Consider the following 21955-nt stretch of genomic DNA (forward strand, 5'->3'; position numbering starts at 1 on the left):
TGTCTTTGAGATGGAAGAGTTGAAGCTGAAAGAGCAAAGAGAACCTACAGGGAGACAGACTGGTCTCTCCTGATTGAACTGTCTGTCAGACTGTTTCAGTACAGTATGCAATGGAAGATCAGATATGTGCTTTAACACAATACGAATACCACAGGGAAGCAAAACAGGGATTTATTTTAATTTTTTTAAAGAAGGAATTTATTAGGCAAAATAGAGACATATACAGCAGCAGTAATATAAAATTAAAGAATAACTCTGTAACTTTCATAAATGGATTTAGAATGTATATTTATTTCCTATTTAAATGGATTTAGAATGTATATTTATATTTATTTCCTATTTAAATGGATTTAGAATGTATATTTATTTCCTATTTAAATGGATTTAGAATGCATATTTATTTCCTATTTAAATGGATTTAGAATGTATATTTATATTTATTTCCTATTTAAATGTACACAGATTTATTGGGAATTCCAAAGACATCAAAAGCAACAGTACATTTATTACGTGTTTAAATATTCCATTGTTAAAGGATCTTCCCTTTATTCATGATTACGTATTTCAACAATGAATCTGTTTAAAATAACCGACTAGAAACCATCACCAGATCAGCAGCCAAAAACAAATCAACAGCGTCTAATATCTACAAAACATACATCTCTGAATATTTTCTCACTGACAAATAAAATGTATTACTGAACTGATTAGCCTCAGACCTCTACACAGTGGTGTTAAACTGGGCAGGAACGGCACCAAAATGACACAATCTGTTAAACTGGGCAGGAACGGCACCAAAATGACACAATCTGTTAAACTGGGCAGGAACGGCACCAAAATGACACCATCTGTTAAACTGGGCAGGAACGGCACCAAAATGACACCATCTGTTAAACTGGGCAGGAACGGCATCAAAATGACACAATCTGTTAAACTGGGCAGGAACGGCACCAAAATGACACAATCTGTTAAACTGGGCAGGAACGGCACCAAAATGACACCATCTGTTAAACTGGGCAGGAACGGCACCAAAATGACACAATCTGTTAAACTGGGCAGGAACGACACCAAAATGACACAATCTGTTAAACTGGGCAGGAACGGCACCAAAATGACACCATCTGTTACACTGGGCAGGAACGGCACCAAAATGACACAATCTGTTAAACTGGGCAGGAACGGCACCAAAATGACACAATCTGTTAAACTGGGCAGGAACGGCACCAAAATGACACCATCTGTTACACTGGGCAGGAACGGCACCAAAATGACACAATCTGTTAAACTGGGCAGGAACGGCACCAAAATGACACAATCTGTTAAACTGGGCAATGCATCATCGATGTAAGCAGCATTGTCTCAACGTCTATTCATTTGTGCAGCAGTGTTTGTGAGGTAACCCCATGCCGCACTGACAGCACCTCCTATGCCCCCGCCGACGACGGCACCTACAGCGGCTCCCACCGCCATACCCTCAAACCCCACGACCGCTCCACATAAAGCCCCTAGAGCTGCCCCTTTACCTACCGCAGCAGCATAGTCAACTGCTGTGAGAGTAAATCCCAGTACCTCTGAGATCTTCCTCTCAGCCGTCGCTCGGTTCTCTACTCTTATCCCGGTCTCAAACTGCAGCAGCTCCTTTTCAAGACCTTCCCCTGTGTACCTGCTCTCCAGCTCCTTCCTCTTTGTCAGCATCTCTTTCTTTCTCCCTTTCATCATGAAACGCTCCTCTTTCTGGATTCTCTCCTCTGCTTCCTGGTATTGGTGATTGGAGTAGAATCTGCAGCCGTTTTCCCTCACCATGTCGTCCATCTTCTCCAGGAGCTGTCTGGAAACCTTCTCATCTCTCCGGGCCTTCCTCTCATTGAAGAGGTGATACCTTCGGCCACACTTCTCCAGGAGCTCCCTGAAGTCTCTGTTAGTCTGGACTTTCTCCTCCAGAGCTGAATCCTCCTTCTCCTCTACATGACACACCACAACCATCATGTGGTTCAAGATGCTGTCCCCAAAGTGCTTTGTGACGAGTTCCAGGATGCTTGCTGCACTTGGTGAGATGTTGTTCAGGTCGAATGCAAAGAGAACGACGTAGGGACCAGGAGAGGACATACACACAGACAACTTGAACACTCTTCTCAGCTCTTTCTGGGATGCCTGGTACTCAGAGAGGTTTGGAGTGTTGACCACAGCTAGTTTTCTCTCGAACGCCTCGCTCCTGTGTCTCTGACTCTCTGTAATGTGGCAGAGCTCATCGCTGAACACATCTGTCCCCAGAATGAAGTTTGCCAGAGAAAATTGACTGCGGCCACTTCTCCCAAAGAGAAGGACTCTAAACTCTGCATCGCCTGACACTGACAAACACACACACACAACCAACAGTCAACAAAAGTACACAATTAGACCAGCATGCACTATTCTCTTGGCCATCACAAGTATTTATTTATGTACAGATGAATACAAAACTAAAATGTATAGAACTCACAATAAGGGGGCTCCTCCATGCTGCTCTTCCTCCTCCTTTTCGGTTGAGAACCTATGAAAACATGTTAAGTTACGGACCTACTAAATATACTGTAAACCCAGATCCCTTCCTGACATACCATACAACATACTCTACTGTCCATTTACATGGAAAATTCATTTAGAGAAGTCAAACAAATACACAAACACAACAGACTATAATATAAAGTATATTATAAACTGGGTGGTTCGAGCCCTGAATGCTGATTGGCTGACAGCCGTGGTATATCAGACCGTATACCACAGGTATGACAAAACATTTATTTTGACTGCTCTAATCATGTTGGTAACCAGTTTATAACAGCAATAAGGCACCTCCGGGGTTTGTGGTATATGGCCAATGTAACGGATGTGAAACGGCTAGCTAGTTAGCGGTGGTGCGCACTAAATAGCGTTTCAATCGGTGACGTCACTCCGAGACCTTGAAGTAGTGGTTCCCCTTGCTCTGCCAAGGGCCACGGCTTTTGTGGAGCGATGGGTAACGATGATTCGTGGGTGACTGTTGTCGATGTGTGCAGAGGGTCCCTGGTTCGCGCGAGGGGACGGACTAAAGTTATACTGTTACACCAATATACCACTGCTAAGCGCTGTGTCCAGACACTCAGTGTTGCGTCGTCGTCTGTACGAACAGCCCCTAGCTACAGTACATTACACCACACCTCCTCTGGTCTTATTACTTAAATATACTTTGTTGTTATTTACATGGAAATTAATTTAGAGAAGTCAGCATACACAAACACAACACACTATAATATACTATAATACAGTATAATATACTATAATACTTATATACTACATACAGACCTACTCAGCAATAACAATTGCAATATCCCACTGGGAACACACTGGTTGAATCAACGTTGTTTCCCACGTTATTTCAATTAAATTACATTGAACCATGGTGGAATAGACCTTGGTTTGACGTCTGTGCCCAATGGGATCCAACAATGTATCGAATAAGGAATGATACTCACGCTCATTGGATGCCATAGTTGTGCAGCTTAACCTATTAAAACAACGGTGAAACAATGGTTAATGTGGAGGAAATGAGTAGCCTGATAATTAGTGTGATCAGAACGTATATTTGAATATCTCATAAGGCTTTGTGTACAGGCCTATAAAGGCACGATGCACCGCTTTGTACAGTTACTGAACACCGAAACCATCACAAGTACTTCACAGAAAGAAAGAAAAACATGACATATAACAATATACATAGGATAATTATAATAAAGTGGACAGGAATATTCAACCAATAGAAAGAACTGTTTTACCGCAGGAATCATGTACGTCCATTACTTACGGAATTTGCCGACTGGAGAATTCTACGTCTTCATTTTTGTCAACAACGTCGTTCGGTCGAGCGCTCCGAAACTTTATTCATTCACACACGCTAAAATAACAAACTATATCGTTTATCGTTGCATAATAATCCAGTTCACGATATAATTTAAATGAGAAGATATAGGCATATACAAATCTGATCAAATCGGTTTGAACTGTAGGCTTTAGAACGTCAACTTTATAATTTAGAGTCAAATCGAAAGTGACATCAGCGGCTACAGCCAATCAGGATGCATTACGGGTTACCCGGATGTGCATAGTTTACTCATTTTAGACTCATTTTAGCTCAATCTACACTCAAGCAAAAGGCAACTCACCAAATATTTGACAACTTGTTTTTTCCTTTAAGGCTCCTGAGTGGCCCAGCGGTCTAAGGCACTGCATCTGAGTGCAGGAGGCGTCATTACAGTCCCTGGTTCAAATCCAGGCTGTATCCCATCTGGCTGTGATTGGGAGTCTCAGAGGGAGGTGCACAATATGTCTGTTATTAACAGTTCAATAAAACATTGGCTGCTGGCAGAACCAGTTGTGTGTTTACACACTGTGTGATAGAACCAGTTGTGTGTTTACACACTGTGTGATAGAACCAGTTATGTGTTTACAGTCAGTCTCACAGACAGGTAAACCAGGAGAGACAGACTCCTTCGTTGCTAGGGAGTCAGTCTCACAGACAGGTCAACCAGGAGAGACAGACTCCAACGTTGCTAGGGAGTCAGTCTCACAGACAGGTCAACCAGGAGAGACAGACTCCAACGTTGCTAGGGAGACAGTCTCTCCTGGCTGACCTGTCTGTGAGACAGACTCCAACGTAGCTAGGGAGACAGTCTCTCCTGGTTGACCGGCCTGTGAGACTGACTCCCTAGCAACGTTGGAGTCTGTCTCTCCTGGTTGACCTGTCTGTGAGACAGACTCCAACGTTGCTAGGGAGACAGTCTCTCCTGGTTGACCTCTCTGTGAGACTGTACAGTTTAGTATGTAGAAGATCAGATCTGTGTTTCAACACAATAAATATAGTACAGCAAATGGTCAGGCAATTTATTAGGAACTGAATGGAAATCCATAACAGAAACCCCATAGGGATCTTACAGTTTCACATCTTACAAAAACACTCCTAAATATGTACATTTTATTAGGAACTGAATGGAGATCCATAACAGAAACCCCATAGGGATCTTACAGTTTCACATCTTACAAAAACACTCCTAAATATGTACATTTTATTAGGAACTGAATGGAGATCCATAACAGAAACCCCATAGGGATCTTACAGTTTCACATCTTACAAAAACACTCCTAAATATGTACATTTTATTAGGAACTGAATGGAGATCCATAACAGAAACCCCATAGGGATCTTACAGTTTCACATCGTACAAAAACACTCCTAAATATGTACATTTTATTAGGAATTGTATGTTTGGTATGACATTGTTGTAGCTAGCTACGACTTGGCGTGACAGCTACTGGTATGACATTGTTGTAGCTACCTACGACTTGGAGTGACAGCTACTGGTAGGACGTTGTTGTAGCTACCTACGACTTGGAGTGACAGCTACTGGTAGGACGTTGTTGTAGCTACCTACGACTTGGCGTGACAGCTACTGGTAGGACGTTGTTGTAGCTACCTACGACTTGGAGTGACATCTACTGGTAGGACGTTGTTGTAGCTACCTACGACTTGGAGTGACATCTACTGGTAGGACGTTGTTGTAGCTACCTACGACTTGGCGTGACAGCTACTGGTAGGACGTTGTTGTAGCTACCTACGACTTGGAGTGACATCTACTGGTAGGACGTTGTTGTAGCTACCTACGACTTGGAGTGACAGCTACTGGTAGGACGTTGTTGTAGCTACCTACGACTTGGAGTGACAGCTACTGGTAGGACGTTGTTGTAGCTACCTACAACTTGGAGTGACATCTACTGGTAGGACGTTGTTGTAGCTACCTACGACTTGGAGTGACATCTACTGGTAGGACGTTGTTGTAGCTACCTACGACTTGGAGTGACAGCTACTGGTAGGACGTTGTTGTAGCTACCTACGACTTGGAGTGACATCTACTGGTAGGACGTTGTTGTAGCTACCTACGACTTGGCGTGACAGCTACTGGTAGGACGTTGTTGTAGCTACCTACGACTTGGCGTGACAGCTACTGGTAGGATGTTGTTGTAGCTACCTACGACTTGGCGTGACATCTACTGGTAGGACGTTGTTGTAGCTACCTACGACTTGGCGTGACAGCTACTGGTAGGACGTTGTTGTAGCTACCTACGACTTGACATCTACTGGTAGGACATAAACGGTATGAATCACAAAGCCAACTTGTCCGTAGACAGAGCCTACAGAAAGTGTTTACACCCCTTGAATCGTTTTACATGTTGTTGTGTTACAGTCTGAATTTAGAATGGATGAAATGTAGGTGTTGTGTCACTGGCCTAGACACAATAACCCCATAATGTCAGAGTGGAATGATGTTTTTACACATTTTCACAAATGAATACAAAACTGAAAAGCTGAAATGTCAATAATTATTCAAACCCTTTGTTATGGCAAACCTAAATAAGTTCAGGAGTAAATATTTGCTTAACAATTCACATAATGGGTTGTATAAGTCACTGTGTGCCGTAATAGTGGTTAACATGATGTTTGCATGACTACCTCATCTCTGTACACAACACATACAATTATCTGTAAGGTCCCTAAGTTGAGCAGTGAATTTCAGAGATTCAACCACAAACACCAGGGACGTTTTTCCAAAGACTCGCAAAGAAGGGCACCTACTGGTAAATGGATAAATACAAAAAAAGACATTGAATATCCCTTTGAACATGGTGAAGTTATTAATTACACTTTGGATGGTGTATCAATACACCCAGTCACTACAAAGATACAGGCGTCCTTTCTAACTCAGTTGCCGGAGAGGAAGGAAACCGCTCAAGGATTTCACCATGAAGTCAATGGTGACTTTAAAGCAGTTACAGAGTTTAATGGCTGTGATAGGAGAACACTGAGGATGGATCAACAACATTGTAGTAGAACGGTCTAATGATAACATTAAGGTCTAATGATAACATTAAGGTCTAATGATAACATTACGGTCTAATGATAACATTACGGTCTAATGATAACATCAAGGTCTAATGATAACATCAAGGTCTAATGAAAACATTACGGTCTAATGATAACATCAAGGTCTAATGATAACATTACGGTCTAATGATAACATCAAGGTCTAATGATAACATCAAGGTCTAATGATAACACCAAGGTCTAATGATAACATCAAGGTCTAATGATAACATCAAGGTCTAATGATAACATTAAGGTCTAATGATAACATCAAGGTCTAATGATAACATTACGGTCTAATGATAACATCAAGGTCTAATGATAACATTACGGTCTAATGATAACATCAAGGTCTAATGATAACATCAAGGTCTAATGAAAACATTACGGTCTAATGATAACATCAAGGTCTAATGATAACATTACGGTCTAATGATAACATCAAGGTCTAATGATAACATTACGGTCTAATGATAACATTAAGGTCTAATGATAACATCAAGGTCTAATGATAACATCAAGGTCTAATGATAACATCAAGGTCTAATGATAACATCAAGGTCTAATGATAACATTAAGGGGCAAAAATTAAGAGGCAAAAGTATCAATGTATGTCGGTGATTGAAGATTTCTCTTGATTCCTCTTCTACCTTGAAGGGCCTCATTGAGGACCAGGATAATGTCTCCAGTTTCTCTAAAACCCAACTCTGATGACCTCACTATATTATGGATACAGTCTCTAAAAGATACAAACTTTAAATTGTCATTACAAGCATTTCGCTACACCTGCAATAACATCTGCTAAACACGCGTTGAAATTTATTTGATGAGGTCCACTCTTCATATTTTGAATCATGGTGGTGGCTGCATCATGTTAAGAGTATGCTTGTCATCAGCAAGGACTAGGAAGTTTTTTTTTAAATAAAAATAAATGGAATAGAGCTAAGCACAGGTACAATCTTAGAGGAAAACCTTGTTCAGTTTGCTTTCCAACAGACACAGAGAGAAAAATGCACCTTTCAGCAGGACAATAGCCTTGAAAACAAGGCCAAAAAATCCCTGGAGTTGTTGACCAAAATTACATAGACTGTTCCTGAATGGCCTAGTTATAGTTTTGACTTAAATCTTCTTGAAAATCTATGACAAGATTATAATATGACTGTCTAGCAATGATCAACAACCAATTTGAAAAGAGCTTGAAGAATTTTAGAAAGAATAATGTGAAAATATTGTAGAATCCAGGTGTGTAAAGCTCGGAGAGACTCACCCAGAAATACTCACAGCTGTAATCGCTGCCAAAGGTGATTCTAACATGTATTGACTCAGGAGGTTGAACACTTAAATAAGCAAGATCTATTAGTGTTTCATTTTCCATCATTTCTTTACAATTGTTAGATTTTTTCTTCCACTTTAACATCACAGAGTATTTTGTGTAGATCGTTGACAATAAATTACAATTAAATCGCACCTTGTTACACAACAAAATGCGGAAAAAATCAAGGGGTGTGAACACTTTCTGAAGGCAGTATAGCTGGCTACTGAATTAATAGTCTCAACCTGTCCATAGAGCAGTCTACTGAATAAATAGCCTCAACCTGTCCATATAGCAGTCTACTGAATAAATAGCCTCAACCTGTCCATAGAGCAGTCTACTGAATAAATAGCCTCAACCTGTCCATATAGCAGCCTACTGAATAAATAGCCTCAACCTGTCCATAGAGCAGTCTACTGAATTAATAGTCTCAACCTGTCCATAGAGCAGTCTACTGAATAAATAGCCTCAACCTGTCCATAGAGCAGCCTACTGAATAAATAGCCTCAACCTGTCCATAGAGCAGTCTACTGAATACATAGTCTCAACCTGTCCATAGAGCAGTCTACTGAATAAATAGTCTCAACCTGTCCATAGAGCAGTCTACTGAATACATAGCCTCAACCTGTCCATAGAGCAGTCTACTGAATAAATAGCCTCAACCTGTCCATAGAGCAGTCTACTGAATAAATAGCCTCATTCTGTCCATCGAGCAGTCTACTGAATAAATAGCCTCAACCTGTCCATAGAGCAGCCTACTGAATAAATAGCCTCAACCTGTCCATATAGCAGTCTACTGAATAAATAGCCTCAATCTGTCCATAGAGCAGCCTACTGAATAAATAGCCTCAACCTGTCCATAGAGCAGTCTACTGAATAAATAGCCTCAACCTGTCCACAGAGCAGTCTACTGAATAAATAGCCTCAACCTGTCCATAGAGCAGCCTACTGAATAAATAGCCTCAACCTGTCCATAGAGCAGTCTACTGAATAAATAGCCTCAACCTGTCCACAGAGCAGTCTACTGAATAAATAGCCTCAACCTGTCCATAGAGCAGCCTACTGAATAAATAGCCTCAACCTGTCCATAGAGCAGTCTACTGAATAAATAGCCTCAACCTGTCCATAGAGCAGTCTACTGAATAAATAGCCTCATGTATAACTATTTCTAGTGAACCTATATCTACTCAGTATAATCCTAAAATACTACCTCGACTTGCGATAAGAGGTAAGAGGATATTCTCTATACAGGTACACACACATACTGTTGCTAGGTAACTAGTACTTGAAAACTCATAGAGAGATGACACCTGAGTTTCCCACTTGGAAAGTATCAGAATTAACCAGGCTGTTAAACTTAGGTTAACTCCTAGGTTCCCGAGTTTCCGTCACGAAATGCAGCATTTTTGCAGCAGTGGTTTAGAGTTGAGTCAGATAGAGAGACAATCTATCACACAATCACTACCAGTACCAGTAACTACTACCAATGTCCTGGTTCCAGTAACTACTACCTATGTATTTGTCCTGGTTCCAGTAACTACTACCTATGTCCAGGTTCCAGTAACTACTACCTATGTCCAGGTTCCAGTAACTACTACCTATGTATGTGTCCAGGTTCCAGTAACTACTACCTATGTATGTGTCCAGGTTCCAGTAACTACTACCTATGTATTTGTCCTGGTTCCAGTAACTACTACCTATGTCCAGGTTCCAGTAACTACTACCTATGTATTTGTCCAGGTTCCAGTAACTACTACCTATGTATGTGTCCAGGTTCCAGTAACTACTACCTATGTATGTGTCCAGGTTCCAGTAACTACTACCTATGTATTTGTCCTGGTTCCAGTAACTACTACCTATGTATTTGTCCAGGTTCCAGTAACTACTACCTATGTCCTGGTTCCAGTAACTACTACCTATGTATTTGTCCTGGTTCCAGTAACTACTACCTATGTCCTGGTTCCAGTAACTACTACCTATGTCCAGGTTCCAGTAACTACTACCTATGTATTTGTCCAGGTTCCAGTAACTACTACCTATGTCCAGGTTCCAGTAACTACTACCTATGTATGTGTCCAGGTTCCAGTAACTACTACCTATGTATGTGTCCAGGTTCCAGTAACTACTACCTATGTATTTGTCCTGGTTCCAGTAACTACTACCTATGTCCAGGTTCCAGTAACTACTACCTATGTATTTGTCCTGGTTCCAGTAACTACTACCTATGTATGTGTCCAGGTTCCAGTAACTACTACCTATGTATTTGTCCTGGATCCAGTAACTACTACCTATGTATTTGTCCAGGTTCCAGTAACTACTACCTATGTCCTGGTTCCAGTAACTACTACCTATGTATTTGTCCTGGTTCCAGTAACTACTACCTATGTCCTGGTTCCAGTAACTACTACCTATGTCCAGGTTCCAGTAACTACTACCTATGTATTTGTCCAGGTTCCAGTAACCACTACCTATGTATTTGTCCAGGTTCCAGTAACTACTACCTAAGTATTTGTCCTGGTTCCAGTAACTACTACCTATGTCCAGGTTCCAGTAACTACTACCTATGTATTTGTCCAGGTTCCAGTAACTACTACCTATGTATGTGTCCAGGTTCCAGTAACTACTACCTATGTATGTGTCCAGGTTCCAGTAACTACTACCTATGTATTTGTCCTGGTTCCAGTAACTACTACCTATGTATTTGTCCAGGTTCCAGTAACTACTACCTATGTCCTGGTTCCAGTAACTACTACCTATGTATTTGTCCTGGTTCCAGTAACTACTACCTATGTCCTGGTTCCAGTAACTACTACCTATGTCCAGGTTCCAGTAACTACTACCTATGTATTTGTCCAGGTTCCAGTAACTACTACCTATGTCCAGGTTCCAGTAACTACTACCTATGTATGTGTCCAGGTTCCAGTAACTACTACCTATGTATGTGTCCAGGTTCCAGTAACTACTACCTATGTATTTGTCCTGGTTCCAGTAACTACTACCTATGTCCAGGTTCCAGTAACTACTACCTATGTATTTGTCCTGGTTCCAGTAACTACTACCTATGTATGTGTCCAGGTTCCAGTAACTACTACCTATGTATTTGTCCTGGATCCAGTAACTACTACCTATGTATTTGTCCAGGTTCCAGTAACTACTACCTATGTCCTGGTTCCAGTAACTACTACCTATGTATTTGTCCTGGTTCCAGTAACTACTACCTATGTCCTGGTTCCAGTAACTACTACCTATGTCCAGGTTCCAGTAACTACTACCTATGTATTTGTCCAGGTTCCAGTAACCACTACCTATGTATTTGTCCAGGTTCCAGTAACTACTACCTATGTATTTGTCCAGGTTCCAGTAACTACTACCTATGTCCTGGTTCCAGTAACTACTACCTATGTATTTGTCCTGGTTCCAGTAACTACTACCTATGTATTTGTCCAGGTTCCAGTAACTACTACCTATGTATGTGTCCAGGTTCCAGTCATTAACACTTCCTCCATGTCATGAACGTGGTGGTCTGAAGAAGCGGTTGATGAAAACAGTGTTGAAGTTAGTAGCGTGTGGTCCCACTCTGTCCTCCAGGTGTTCTATCGCTACCTGGGCCGTCCCACCCGCCGAGCCGCCCATCAACCCTCCGAAAGCCCCTCCCATCGTCATCCCCATCGCCCCCGCCACCGCCCCCATCGCCATCCCCATGGCGGCCCCCGCGGCCAGCCCCAACCCCGCCCCTACGGCGAGCGACGTCCTCAACCATCCGTTGTCCATCTCGGCTTTAGCCCTGATCTCTGCTCCCACGCTGTTGTTGTAGGCTTCCATCTGCCAGCGCAGCGCCTCCCCGCGGTACTGCTGCTCCAGCTCCCTCCACGCCTCCTCCGTCTCCGCCGCCCTCTTCTTCAGCAGCTTCCTCTCTTCCTTCCTCACGCTCTCCTCCGCCTGCCCGTAAGAGCGGCTGGTGTAGTGCTGCCCGCCCAGGGTCGCCAGCATCCGTTCAATCTTCTGGAGGAGCTCCTTGTCTCGAGAACGGTCCCTCCAGTTCTTGTTGAAGACGTGGTAGCGCCCGCCGCACTGCTCGACGAGCTCCCGGAGGTGCCAGTCGGTGCTGACCCGGTTCTCCAGGGCCAGAATGTCCACGTCCCCCTCGTAGGCCAGGAGGACTATGGTGTGGGAAAGTGCGTCTTCACCGAAACGCTTCACCATCAGCTTGGGCGTCTTGACGTCGTTGGGGCAGATCTGCTCCAGGTCAAAGGCCATGAGCAGAGCGTGAGGGCCGGGGGCTGACAGACACTTACACCTAAATAAAATCACATGTTATTTACAGTGTTCTATCACATGAAAAGGCTGCAAAACACCTTACTGAAAAGGTGCAGCCTAAACGCTTACAATTTGTATTGTTGTGTTGTATTGTGTTGTATCGTATCGTATCGTATTGTACTGTGTTGTATTGTATCGTATCGTATCGTATTGTACTGTGTTGTGTTGTATTGTATTGTATCGTATTGTACTGTGTTGTGTTGTATTGTATTGTATCGTATTGTACTGTGTTGTATTGTATCGTATTGTACTGTGTTGTGTTGTATTGTATCGTATTGTACTGTGTTGTATTGTATCTTATTGTACTGTGTTGTGTTGTATTGTATTGTATCGTATTGTACTGTGTTGTGTTGTATTGTATTGTATCGTATTGTACTGTGTTGTATTGTATCGTATTGTACTGTGTTGTGTTGTATTGTATCGTATTGTACTGTGTTGTATTGTATCGTATTGTACTGTGTTGTGTTGTATTGTATTGTATCGTATCGTACTGTGTTGTATTGTATCGTATTGTACTGTGTTGTATTGTATCGTATTGTACTGTGTTGTATTGTATCTTATTGTACTGTGTTGTGTTGTATTGTATTGTATCGTATTGTACTGTGTTGTGTTGTATTGTATTGTATCGTATTGTACTGTGTTGTATTGTATCGTATTGTACTGTGTTGTGTTGTATTGTATCGTATTGTACTGTGTTGTATTGTATCGTATCGTATCGTATTGTACTGTGTTGTGTTGTATTGTATTGTATCGTATTGTACTGTGTTGTGTTGTATTGTATCGTATTGTACTGTGTTGTATTGTATCGTATTGTACTGTGTTGTGTTGTATTGTATCGTATTGTACTGTGTTGTATTGTATCTTATTGTACTGTGTTGTGTTGTATTGTGTTGTATTGTGTTGTATTGTGTTGTATTGTATCTTATTGTACTGTGTTGTGTTGTATTGTGTTGTATTGTGTTGTACTGTATTTTGTTGTATTTTGTTGTATTGTGTTGTATTGTATCGTATTGTACTGTGTTGTGTTGTATTGTGTTGTACTGTATTTTGTTGTATTTTGTTGTATTGTGTTGTATTGTATCGTATTGTACTGTGTTGTATTGTATCTTATTGTACTGTGTTGTGTTGTATTGTGTTGTATTGTGTTGTATTGTGTTGTACTGTATTTTGTTGTATTTTGTTGTATTGTGTTGTATTGTATCGTATTGTACTGTGTTGTGTTGTGTTGTGTTGTATTGTACTGTATCGTATTGTACTGTGTTGTATTGTATTGTATCTTATTGTACTGTGTTGTGTTGTGTTGTGTTGTATTGTACTGTATCGTATTGTACTGTGTTGTGTTGTATTGTATCGTATTGTACTGTGTTGTGTTGTATTGTGTTGTATTGTATTGTATTGTGTTGTATTGTATTGTATTGTACTGTGTTGTATTGTGTTGTGTTGTATTGTACTGTGTTGTATTGTGTTGTATTGTATTGTATCGTATTGTACTGTGTTGTATTGTATTGTATCGTATTGTATCGTATTGTACTGTGTTGTATTGTGTTGTATTGTATTGTATCGTATTGTACTGTGTTGTATTGTATTGTATCGTATTGTACTGTGTAGTGTTGTATTGTGTTGTATTGTATCGTATTGTACTGTGTTGTATTGTATTGTATCGTATTGTACTGTGTTGTATTGTATTGTATCGTATTGTGTTGTATTGTATCGTATTGTATCGTATTGTACTGTGTTGTATTGTATTGTATCGTATTGTACTGTGTTGTATTGTATTGTATCGTATTGTACTGTGTTGTGTTGTATTGTGTTGTATTGTATTGTATCGTATTGTACTGTGTTGTATTGTATTGTATCGTATTGTACTGTGTTGTATTGTATTGTATCGTATTGTACTGTGTTGTATTGTATTGTATCGTATTGTACTGTGTTGTGTTGTGTTGTGTTGTATTTTTGTCTAATATGTCACTATTTATGATGGACTTCTGGACCCTGTACCTTGTATTGTTTTGTATGGTATAGTGTTGTATTGTGTTGTATCTGTAGCTCAGTTGGTGGAGCATGGCTCTTGCAACTCCAGAATGGTGAGATTCCCAGGAGTAGCAGGTAGTAGTTCCCTGTATGTGAGATGTCTGCATGACTAAGTGACTTTGGATAAAAGTGTCTGCTAAATGGCCTGTAGTATTAATATATTACATTTAGGATTTCTGCACTTTCTGTCAACTGTGAGCAAGAATCAATCATGTTAACGTCACCTCTTCTTATGGGTACAGACGTTAACACTACAGAATACATGACACAGAAGAGCATAGACACAGCACGACATTACAGCCACCTCTTCATCTCTGTCTTCATCTTGGTGCGGGACAGGTGCTTCCCGTAGAGGTTGGGTCCGTTGACCACAGCAACACGCGTCCCGGCCAGGTCCCCCAGGTTCTTCCTGCTCTGGACGATGCTGGTGACTTCCTTGGAGAACTCCTCCCTCCCCAGGATAGAGTTGGTCAGGGAGAACTGAGACGGTCCACTGGACCCCACCACCAGGATCCTCAACTCCATGTCAGTGGACTGAGCTTCCGGGACAACAGAGACCATTTGATGGTTAACAGTTATGGAAAGGTTAACTTAGGTCAGTTAAAGATCAGTCTAACCACGTATCAGTGTCCGGAGAAGATCATGATGTTTTCATCATGCTAAGACCATTTGATCATCAACAGCTACGGAAAGATAAGTCAGGCCACATATTAGCACATGTTGCCGGGACAACAAAGACCATTTGATCATCAACAGCTACGGAAAGGTAAGTCAGACCACATATTAGCACATGTTGCCGGGACAACAAAGACCAACAAAACATTCCTTTACCTTTCATCAACTAGTATCACTATCACATCTATGTTGACGTCTCTTTATTGTGAAACAAAAAAGTCATAAATATGTTTTCACTTTTCATTGGATAAAAGACCATTAGATTCTTAACAACAGGGTTGTGGTCAATTCGAATTGAAGGCAGTCAGTTCAGGAAGCAAACTGAAATTACAATTAAATAATAAAGACAGGGCATCTATTTTCAATAAACTAACAAGCAGAAGTTATTTATTTAAAAAAGTTCAAATGTATTTATTTTAAATTCAAATCACCTCCTGAATTGCATTCATTCTATTCAACAGTTAAGCATACCATTCTAATTGACCACAACCCTGTTCAACACTTAAACAGACCATTCTAATTGACCACAACCCTGTTCAACACTTAAACAGACCATTCTAATTGACCACAGCCCTGTTTAACAGCTAAACAGACCATTCTAATTGACCACAACCCTGTTCAACACTTAAACATACCATTCTAATTGACCCCAACCCTGTTCAACAGCTAAAAAAAGACTATTCTAATTGACCACAACCCTGTTCAACACTTAAACATACCATTCTAATTGACCACAGCCCTGTTTAACAGCTAAACAGACCATTCTAATTGACCCCAACCCTGTTCAACAGCTAAAAAAAGACTATTCTAATTGACCACAAGCCTGTTCAACACTTAAACATACCATTCTAATTGACCACAGCCCTGTTTAACAGCTAAACAGACTATTCTAATTGACCACAGCCCTGTTTAACAGCTAAACAGACCATTCTAATTGACCACAGCCCTGTTCAACACTTAAACATACCATTCTAATTGACCACAGCCCTGTTTAACAGCTAAACAGACCATTCTAATTGACCACAGCCCTGTTTAACAGCTAAACAGACCATTCTAATTGACCACAGCCCTGTTTAACAGCTAAACAGACCATTCTAATTGACCACAGCCCTGTTTAACAGCTAAACAGACCATTCTAATTGACCACAGCCCTGTTTAACAGCTAAAAAATACCATTCTAATTGACCACAGCCCTGTTTAACAGCTAAACAGACCATTCTAATTGACCCCAACCCTGTTTAACAGCTAAAAAATACCATTCTAATTGACCACAGCCCTGTTCAACAGCTAAACAGACCATTCTAATTGACCACAGCCCTGTTTAACAGCTAAACAGACCAGTCAGACCACACACATCAGTGGGACGTTGCTGGAACAACAAACAAGAACGATCATGAATCAACGCAATACTGTACAATAATTCAACCTTTATAATGAATAAGTACAAATAAATAAAACGTTACAAAGATGCCCAAATTAGTGTATTTATCACTTAAGGTGATAATTCACTCTCCTTTACATCTGCATAGGGAATATTGTGCCATTTGTTGCCATGTGGGACATAGCCAGAGATCAACATAGAAACCAATTCATGTAGGTTTCCAACAACACAAAAGTATAGGTTCGTGTTTAGGTCAAACATGGACCTTTTAATACACGTTTATACCCTGACATTGAACACGCTTATGGCTCACAGCAGCATTACAGTCGAGTAAGGAAGCCCTGTCCCAGACAGAACAGCCTACAGGGCTGTTTCCCCCTGTTTCTGTAGCGTGAGGCAGCTTGATGGACACCTGGACACCCCCTGGACACCCCCTGAACACCCCCTGGACACCACCTGGACACCCCCGGGACACCCCCGGGACACCCCCTGGACACCCCCTGGACAGGACACTGTAAAAAGGGTTCATACATACTGTACATTCCACTGAAAAGTCACCTTTGGATTAACTGCCTGCTATTTGACAGTCAAAAGGATACGTCCATTATTCTGTTCCAAACTCACCCTCCTGCCTCCTGTGGCTGTGGTTGTGACTGTCCATCTCTCCCAGGCTGTTAATGGTGCAGACAGAGAAACACTCCAGGACAGCTCTTCCACAGGCCAGGTTGTAGCTCTGCAGAGATGCACTCCCTCCAGCACTCCTTCACAGCTACACGGCTAAACTCCTTCACAGCTAAACTCCTTCACAGCTAAACTCTTCCACAGGCCAGGTTGTAGCTCTGCAGAGATGCACTCCCTCCAGCACTCCTTCACAGCTACACGGCTAAACTCCTTCACGGCTAAACTCCTTCACAGATACACGACTAAACTCCTTCACAGCTAAACTCCTTCACAGCTAAACTCCTACACTGCTGCACAAATCCACTCTAGCGGGGCTCTGGTGTCCAGCCTTCCACGATGACTACTGGATCTCTGGCTGTAGAACCCACTGATACTATACTGCACAGTACCTCTCTCTCTCTCATCTCTATCTCTCTCATCTCTCTCTTCCCCCCCCCCCCCCCCCCCCCCCTTGGCTGCATGGATATGGATAGACACTGTACATCACCCCTCGTTTCTCTCCCTCTTTCTCTTCCTCTCTTTCCCTCGCTTCTCTCCCTCTGTCCTCATTGATCGTCCTCTCAGCTTATTTCATATTAGGTGGAAAATGCCCTCAGGTCAGGAGCCTGCTAAAATAAGAACAGTGCTGTCAAACACACACACACACAAAAACAAAAACACACACACACAAAGACACACACACACACAAAAACAAAAAAACACACACACAAAGACACACACACACACAAACACACACACACGAACACACACACACACACACACACACACGCTCAAACACACACACACACACACACAAAAACACACACACACACAAAAACACACACACACACACACAAAAAAACACACACACACACACACACACACACACACAAAAACACACACACAAAGACACACACACACACACACACAAAAACACACACACACACAAAGACACACACACACACACACACACACAAAAACACACACACAAAGACACACACACACACACACACACACACAAATCACACACACACAAAGACACACACACACACACACACACACACACAAAGACACACACACACACACACACACACACACACACACACACACACACACACACACACACACACACTGCAGCACAAATGTACTCGTCCCTTTTTTTACTTCACCTTACTGTCCAATGTGAAGGTAGACTCAGCACTAAGGAGCCTTCAGAAGAGTGTGTGAAAAGAGTGTTCACTTATTTTGACCAGGGCCCATAGGTCTCTAGTCAAAAGTAGTGCACTATATAGGGAATAGGGTGCCATTCTGGTAAAAAGTGGTGCACTATATAGGGAATAGGGTGCCGCTGGGAACACGTAGCGTATGTACTGAGAGGCTGCTGCATAAGTCAGCATCAGCTGTCACGTTGCTGCAGGAGACACAAGAGAACCTGTCATATCGCTGAGTCTCAGTTTAAATGAAGAGAACCTGTCATATCGCTGAGTCTCAGTTTAAATGAAGAGAACCTGTCATATCGCTGAGTCTCAGTGTAAATGAAAAGCTACGTCATGAGGTCCCAGTGAGTGAAAACAGTAGAAAACGTTTCTCTTCGTGTCAATGTAACAGTGGGTGGATAATGACTCAGCCAATTAACTCAGATTAGTCAACACACACTGTTCTGAATCAGAATATTTCTTCATTTGTTCTAAAACAGTACACACACACACACATATATGGTACTATATATGGTACTGCCACTGAGTCTACAGTAGATATACACTGGGGAGAACAAGTATTTGAAACACTGCCGATTTTGCCGATTTTCCTACTTACAAAGCATGTAGAGGTCTGTCATTTTTTATCATAGGTACACTTCGACTGTGAGAGACGGAATCTAAAACAAAAATTCAGAAAATCACATTGTACGATTTTTAAGTAATTAGTTTGCATTTTATTGCATGACATAAGTATTTGATACATTAGAAAAGCAGAACTTAATATTTGGTTCAGAAACCTTTGTTTGCAATTACAGAGATCATACATTTCCTGTAGTTCTTGACCAGGTTTGCACACACTGCAGCAGGGATTTTGGCCCACTCCTCCATACAAACCTTCTCCAGATCCTTCAGGTTTCGGGGCTGTTGCTGGGCAATACGGACTTTCAGCTTCCTCCAAAGATTTTCTATTGGGTTCAGGTCTGGAGACTGGCTAGGCCACTCCAGGACCTTGAGATACTTCTTACGGAGCCACTCCTTAGTTGCCCTGGCTGTGTGTTTCGGGTCATTGTCATGCTGGAAGACACAGCCCCGACCCGTCTTCAATGCTCTTACCAAGGGAAGGAGGGTTGTTGGCCAAGATCTCGCAGTATATGGCCCCATCAATCCTCCCCTTAATACGGTGCAGTCGTCCTGTCCCCTTTGCAGAAAAGCATCCCCAAAGAATGATGTTTCCACCTCCATGCTTCACGGTTGGGATGGTGTTCTTGGGGTTGTACTCATCCTTCTTCTTCCTCCAAACACGGCGAGTGAATTTTAGACAATAAAAGTTATATTTTTGTCTCATCAGACCACATGACCTTCTCCCATTCCTCCTCTGGGTCATCCAGATGGTCATTGGCAAACTTCAGACGGGCCTGGACATGCGCTGGCTTGAGCAGGGGGACCTTGCGTGCGCTGCAGGATTTTAATCCATGACGGCGTAGTGTGTTACAAATGGTTTTCTTTGAGACTGTGGTCCCAGCTCTCTTCAGGTCATTGACCAGGCCCTGCCGTGTAGTTCTGGGCTGATCCCTCACCTTCCTCATGACCATTGCCCCACGAGGTGAGATATTGCATGGAGCCCCAGACCGAGAGTGATTGACCTTCAACTTGAACTTCATCCATTTTCTAATAATTGCGCCAACAGTTGTTGCCTTCTCACCAAGCTGCTTGCCTATTGTCCTGTAGCCCATCCCAGCCTTGTGCAGGTCTACAATTGTATCCCTGATGTCCTTACACAGCTGTCTGGTCTTGGCCACTGTGGAGAGGTTGGAGTCTGTTTGATTGAGTGTGTGGACAGGTGTCTTTTATACAGGTAACGAGTTCAAACAGGTGCAGTTAATACAGGTAATGAGTGGAGAACAGGAAGGCTTCTTAAAGAAAAACTAGCAGGTCTGTGGGAGCCGGAATTCTTACTGGTTGGTAGGTGATCAAATACTTATGTCATGCAATAAAATGCAAATTAATTTCTTAAAAATCATACATTGTGATTTTCTGGATTTTTGTTTTAGATTCCGTCTCTCACAGTTGAAGTGTACCTATGATAAAAAATTACAGACCTCTACATGCTTTGTAAGTAGGAAAACCTGCAAAATCGGCAGTGTATCAAATACTTGTTCTCCCCACTGTATATGGCACTGTCACAGAGTCTACAGTAGATATATATGGCACTGTCACAGAGTCTACAGTAGATATATATGGCACTGTCACAGAGTCTACAGTAGATATATATGGCACTGTCACAAAGTCTACAGTAGATATATATGGCACTGTCACAGAGTCTACAGTAGATATATATGGCACTGTCACAGAGTCTACAGTAGATATATATGGCACTGTCACAGAGTCTACAGTAGATATATATGGCACTGTCACAGAGTCTACAGTAGATATATATGGCACTGTCACAGAGTCTACAGTAGATATATATGGCACTGTCACAGAGTCTACAGTAGATATATATGACACTGTTACAGAGTCTACAGTAGATATATATGACACTGTTACAGAGTCTACAGTAGATATATATGACACTGTTACAGAGTCTACAGTAGATATATATGACACTGTTACAGAGTCTACAGTAGATATATATGACACTGTTACAGAGTCTACAGTAGATATATATGACACTGTTACTGAGTCTACAGTAGATATATATGTCACTGTCACTGAGTCTACAATAGATATGTACAGTACGCCCCTATACACTAACCACTAGGCTACCTGCTGCCCCTACACTCTAACCACTAGTCTACCTGCCGCCCCTACACTCTAACAACTAGGCTACACTGCCGCCCCTACACTCTAACAACTAGGCTACCTGCCGCCCCTACACTCTAACCACTAGGTTACCTGCCACCCCTACACTCTAACCACTAGGCTACGCTGCCGCCCCTACACTCTAACCACTAGTCTACCTGCCGCCCCTACACTCTAACCACTAGGCTACCTGCCGCCCCTACACTCTAACAACTAGGCTACACTGCCGCCCCTACACTCTAACAACTAGGCTACCTGCCGCCCCTACACTCTAACAACTAGGCTACCTGCCGCCCCTACACTCTAACCACTAGGCTACCTGCCGCCCCTACACTCTAACCACTAGGCTACCTGCCGCCCCTACACTCTAACCACTAGGCTACCTGCCGCCCCTACACTCTAACCACTAGGCTACCTGCCGCCCCTACACTCTAACCACTAGGCTACCTGCCGCCCCTAAACTCTAACCACTAGGCTACCTGCCGCTCCTACACTCTAACCACTAGGCTACCTGCCGCACCTACACTCTAACCACTAGGCTACCTGCCGCCCCTACACTCTAACCACTAGGCTACCTGCTGCCCCTACACTCTAACCACTAGTCTACCTGCCGCCCCTACACTCTAACAACTAGGCTAAACTGCCGC

The 21955-nt window shown here is 42.2% G+C and overlaps 2 protein-coding genes across 4 annotated transcripts; both read right to left on the reverse strand.

The window, feature by feature from the left end:
• Positions 1-485: 485 nt before the first annotated feature.
• On the reverse strand, positions 486-4087 carry LOC110538834 (GTPase IMAP family member 9). 3 transcript variants are annotated; one of them, XR_005035258.1, is made up of 5 exons: positions 3821-4087; positions 3492-3523; positions 2480-2530; positions 1303-2348; positions 486-1185 (listed from the first exon to the last, which is right to left on the reverse strand). XR_005035258.1 is itself a non-coding variant. In XM_036939473.1 (4 exons), the coding sequence occupies exons 2-4, from the start codon at positions 3505-3507 to the stop codon at positions 1360-1362; spliced, it is 1056 nt and encodes a 351-aa protein (XP_036795368.1). In that variant the 5' UTR covers positions 3508-3523; positions 3821-4086; the 3' UTR covers positions 486-1359. The 3 variants fall into 3 exon arrangements, 2 of the variants coding, with proteins under 2 accessions (XP_036795368.1, XP_036795369.1); XM_036939473.1 differs by having other exon boundaries at positions 486-2348; positions 3821-4086; XM_036939474.1 differs by lacking the exons at positions 3492-3523; positions 3821-4087 and adding an exon at positions 3322-3339 and having other exon boundaries at positions 486-2348.
• A 7663-nt stretch (positions 4088-11750) lies between these two features.
• Positions 11751-17308, reverse strand: LOC118937838 (GTPase IMAP family member 9-like). Its single transcript, XM_036939569.1, has 3 exons — positions 17272-17308; positions 14896-15130; positions 11751-12540 (listed from the first exon to the last, which is right to left on the reverse strand). The coding sequence occupies exons 1-3, from the start codon at positions 17306-17308 to the stop codon at positions 11751-11753; spliced, it is 1062 nt and encodes a 353-aa protein (XP_036795464.1).
• Positions 17309-21955: the final 4647 nt, after the last annotated feature.

The sequence above is a fragment of the Oncorhynchus mykiss genome, chromosome 12 (genome assembly GCF_013265735.2).
Source record: "Oncorhynchus mykiss isolate Arlee chromosome 12, USDA_OmykA_1.1, whole genome shotgun sequence".
Classification (NCBI taxonomy): Eukaryota; Metazoa; Chordata; class Actinopteri; order Salmoniformes; family Salmonidae; genus Oncorhynchus; species Oncorhynchus mykiss.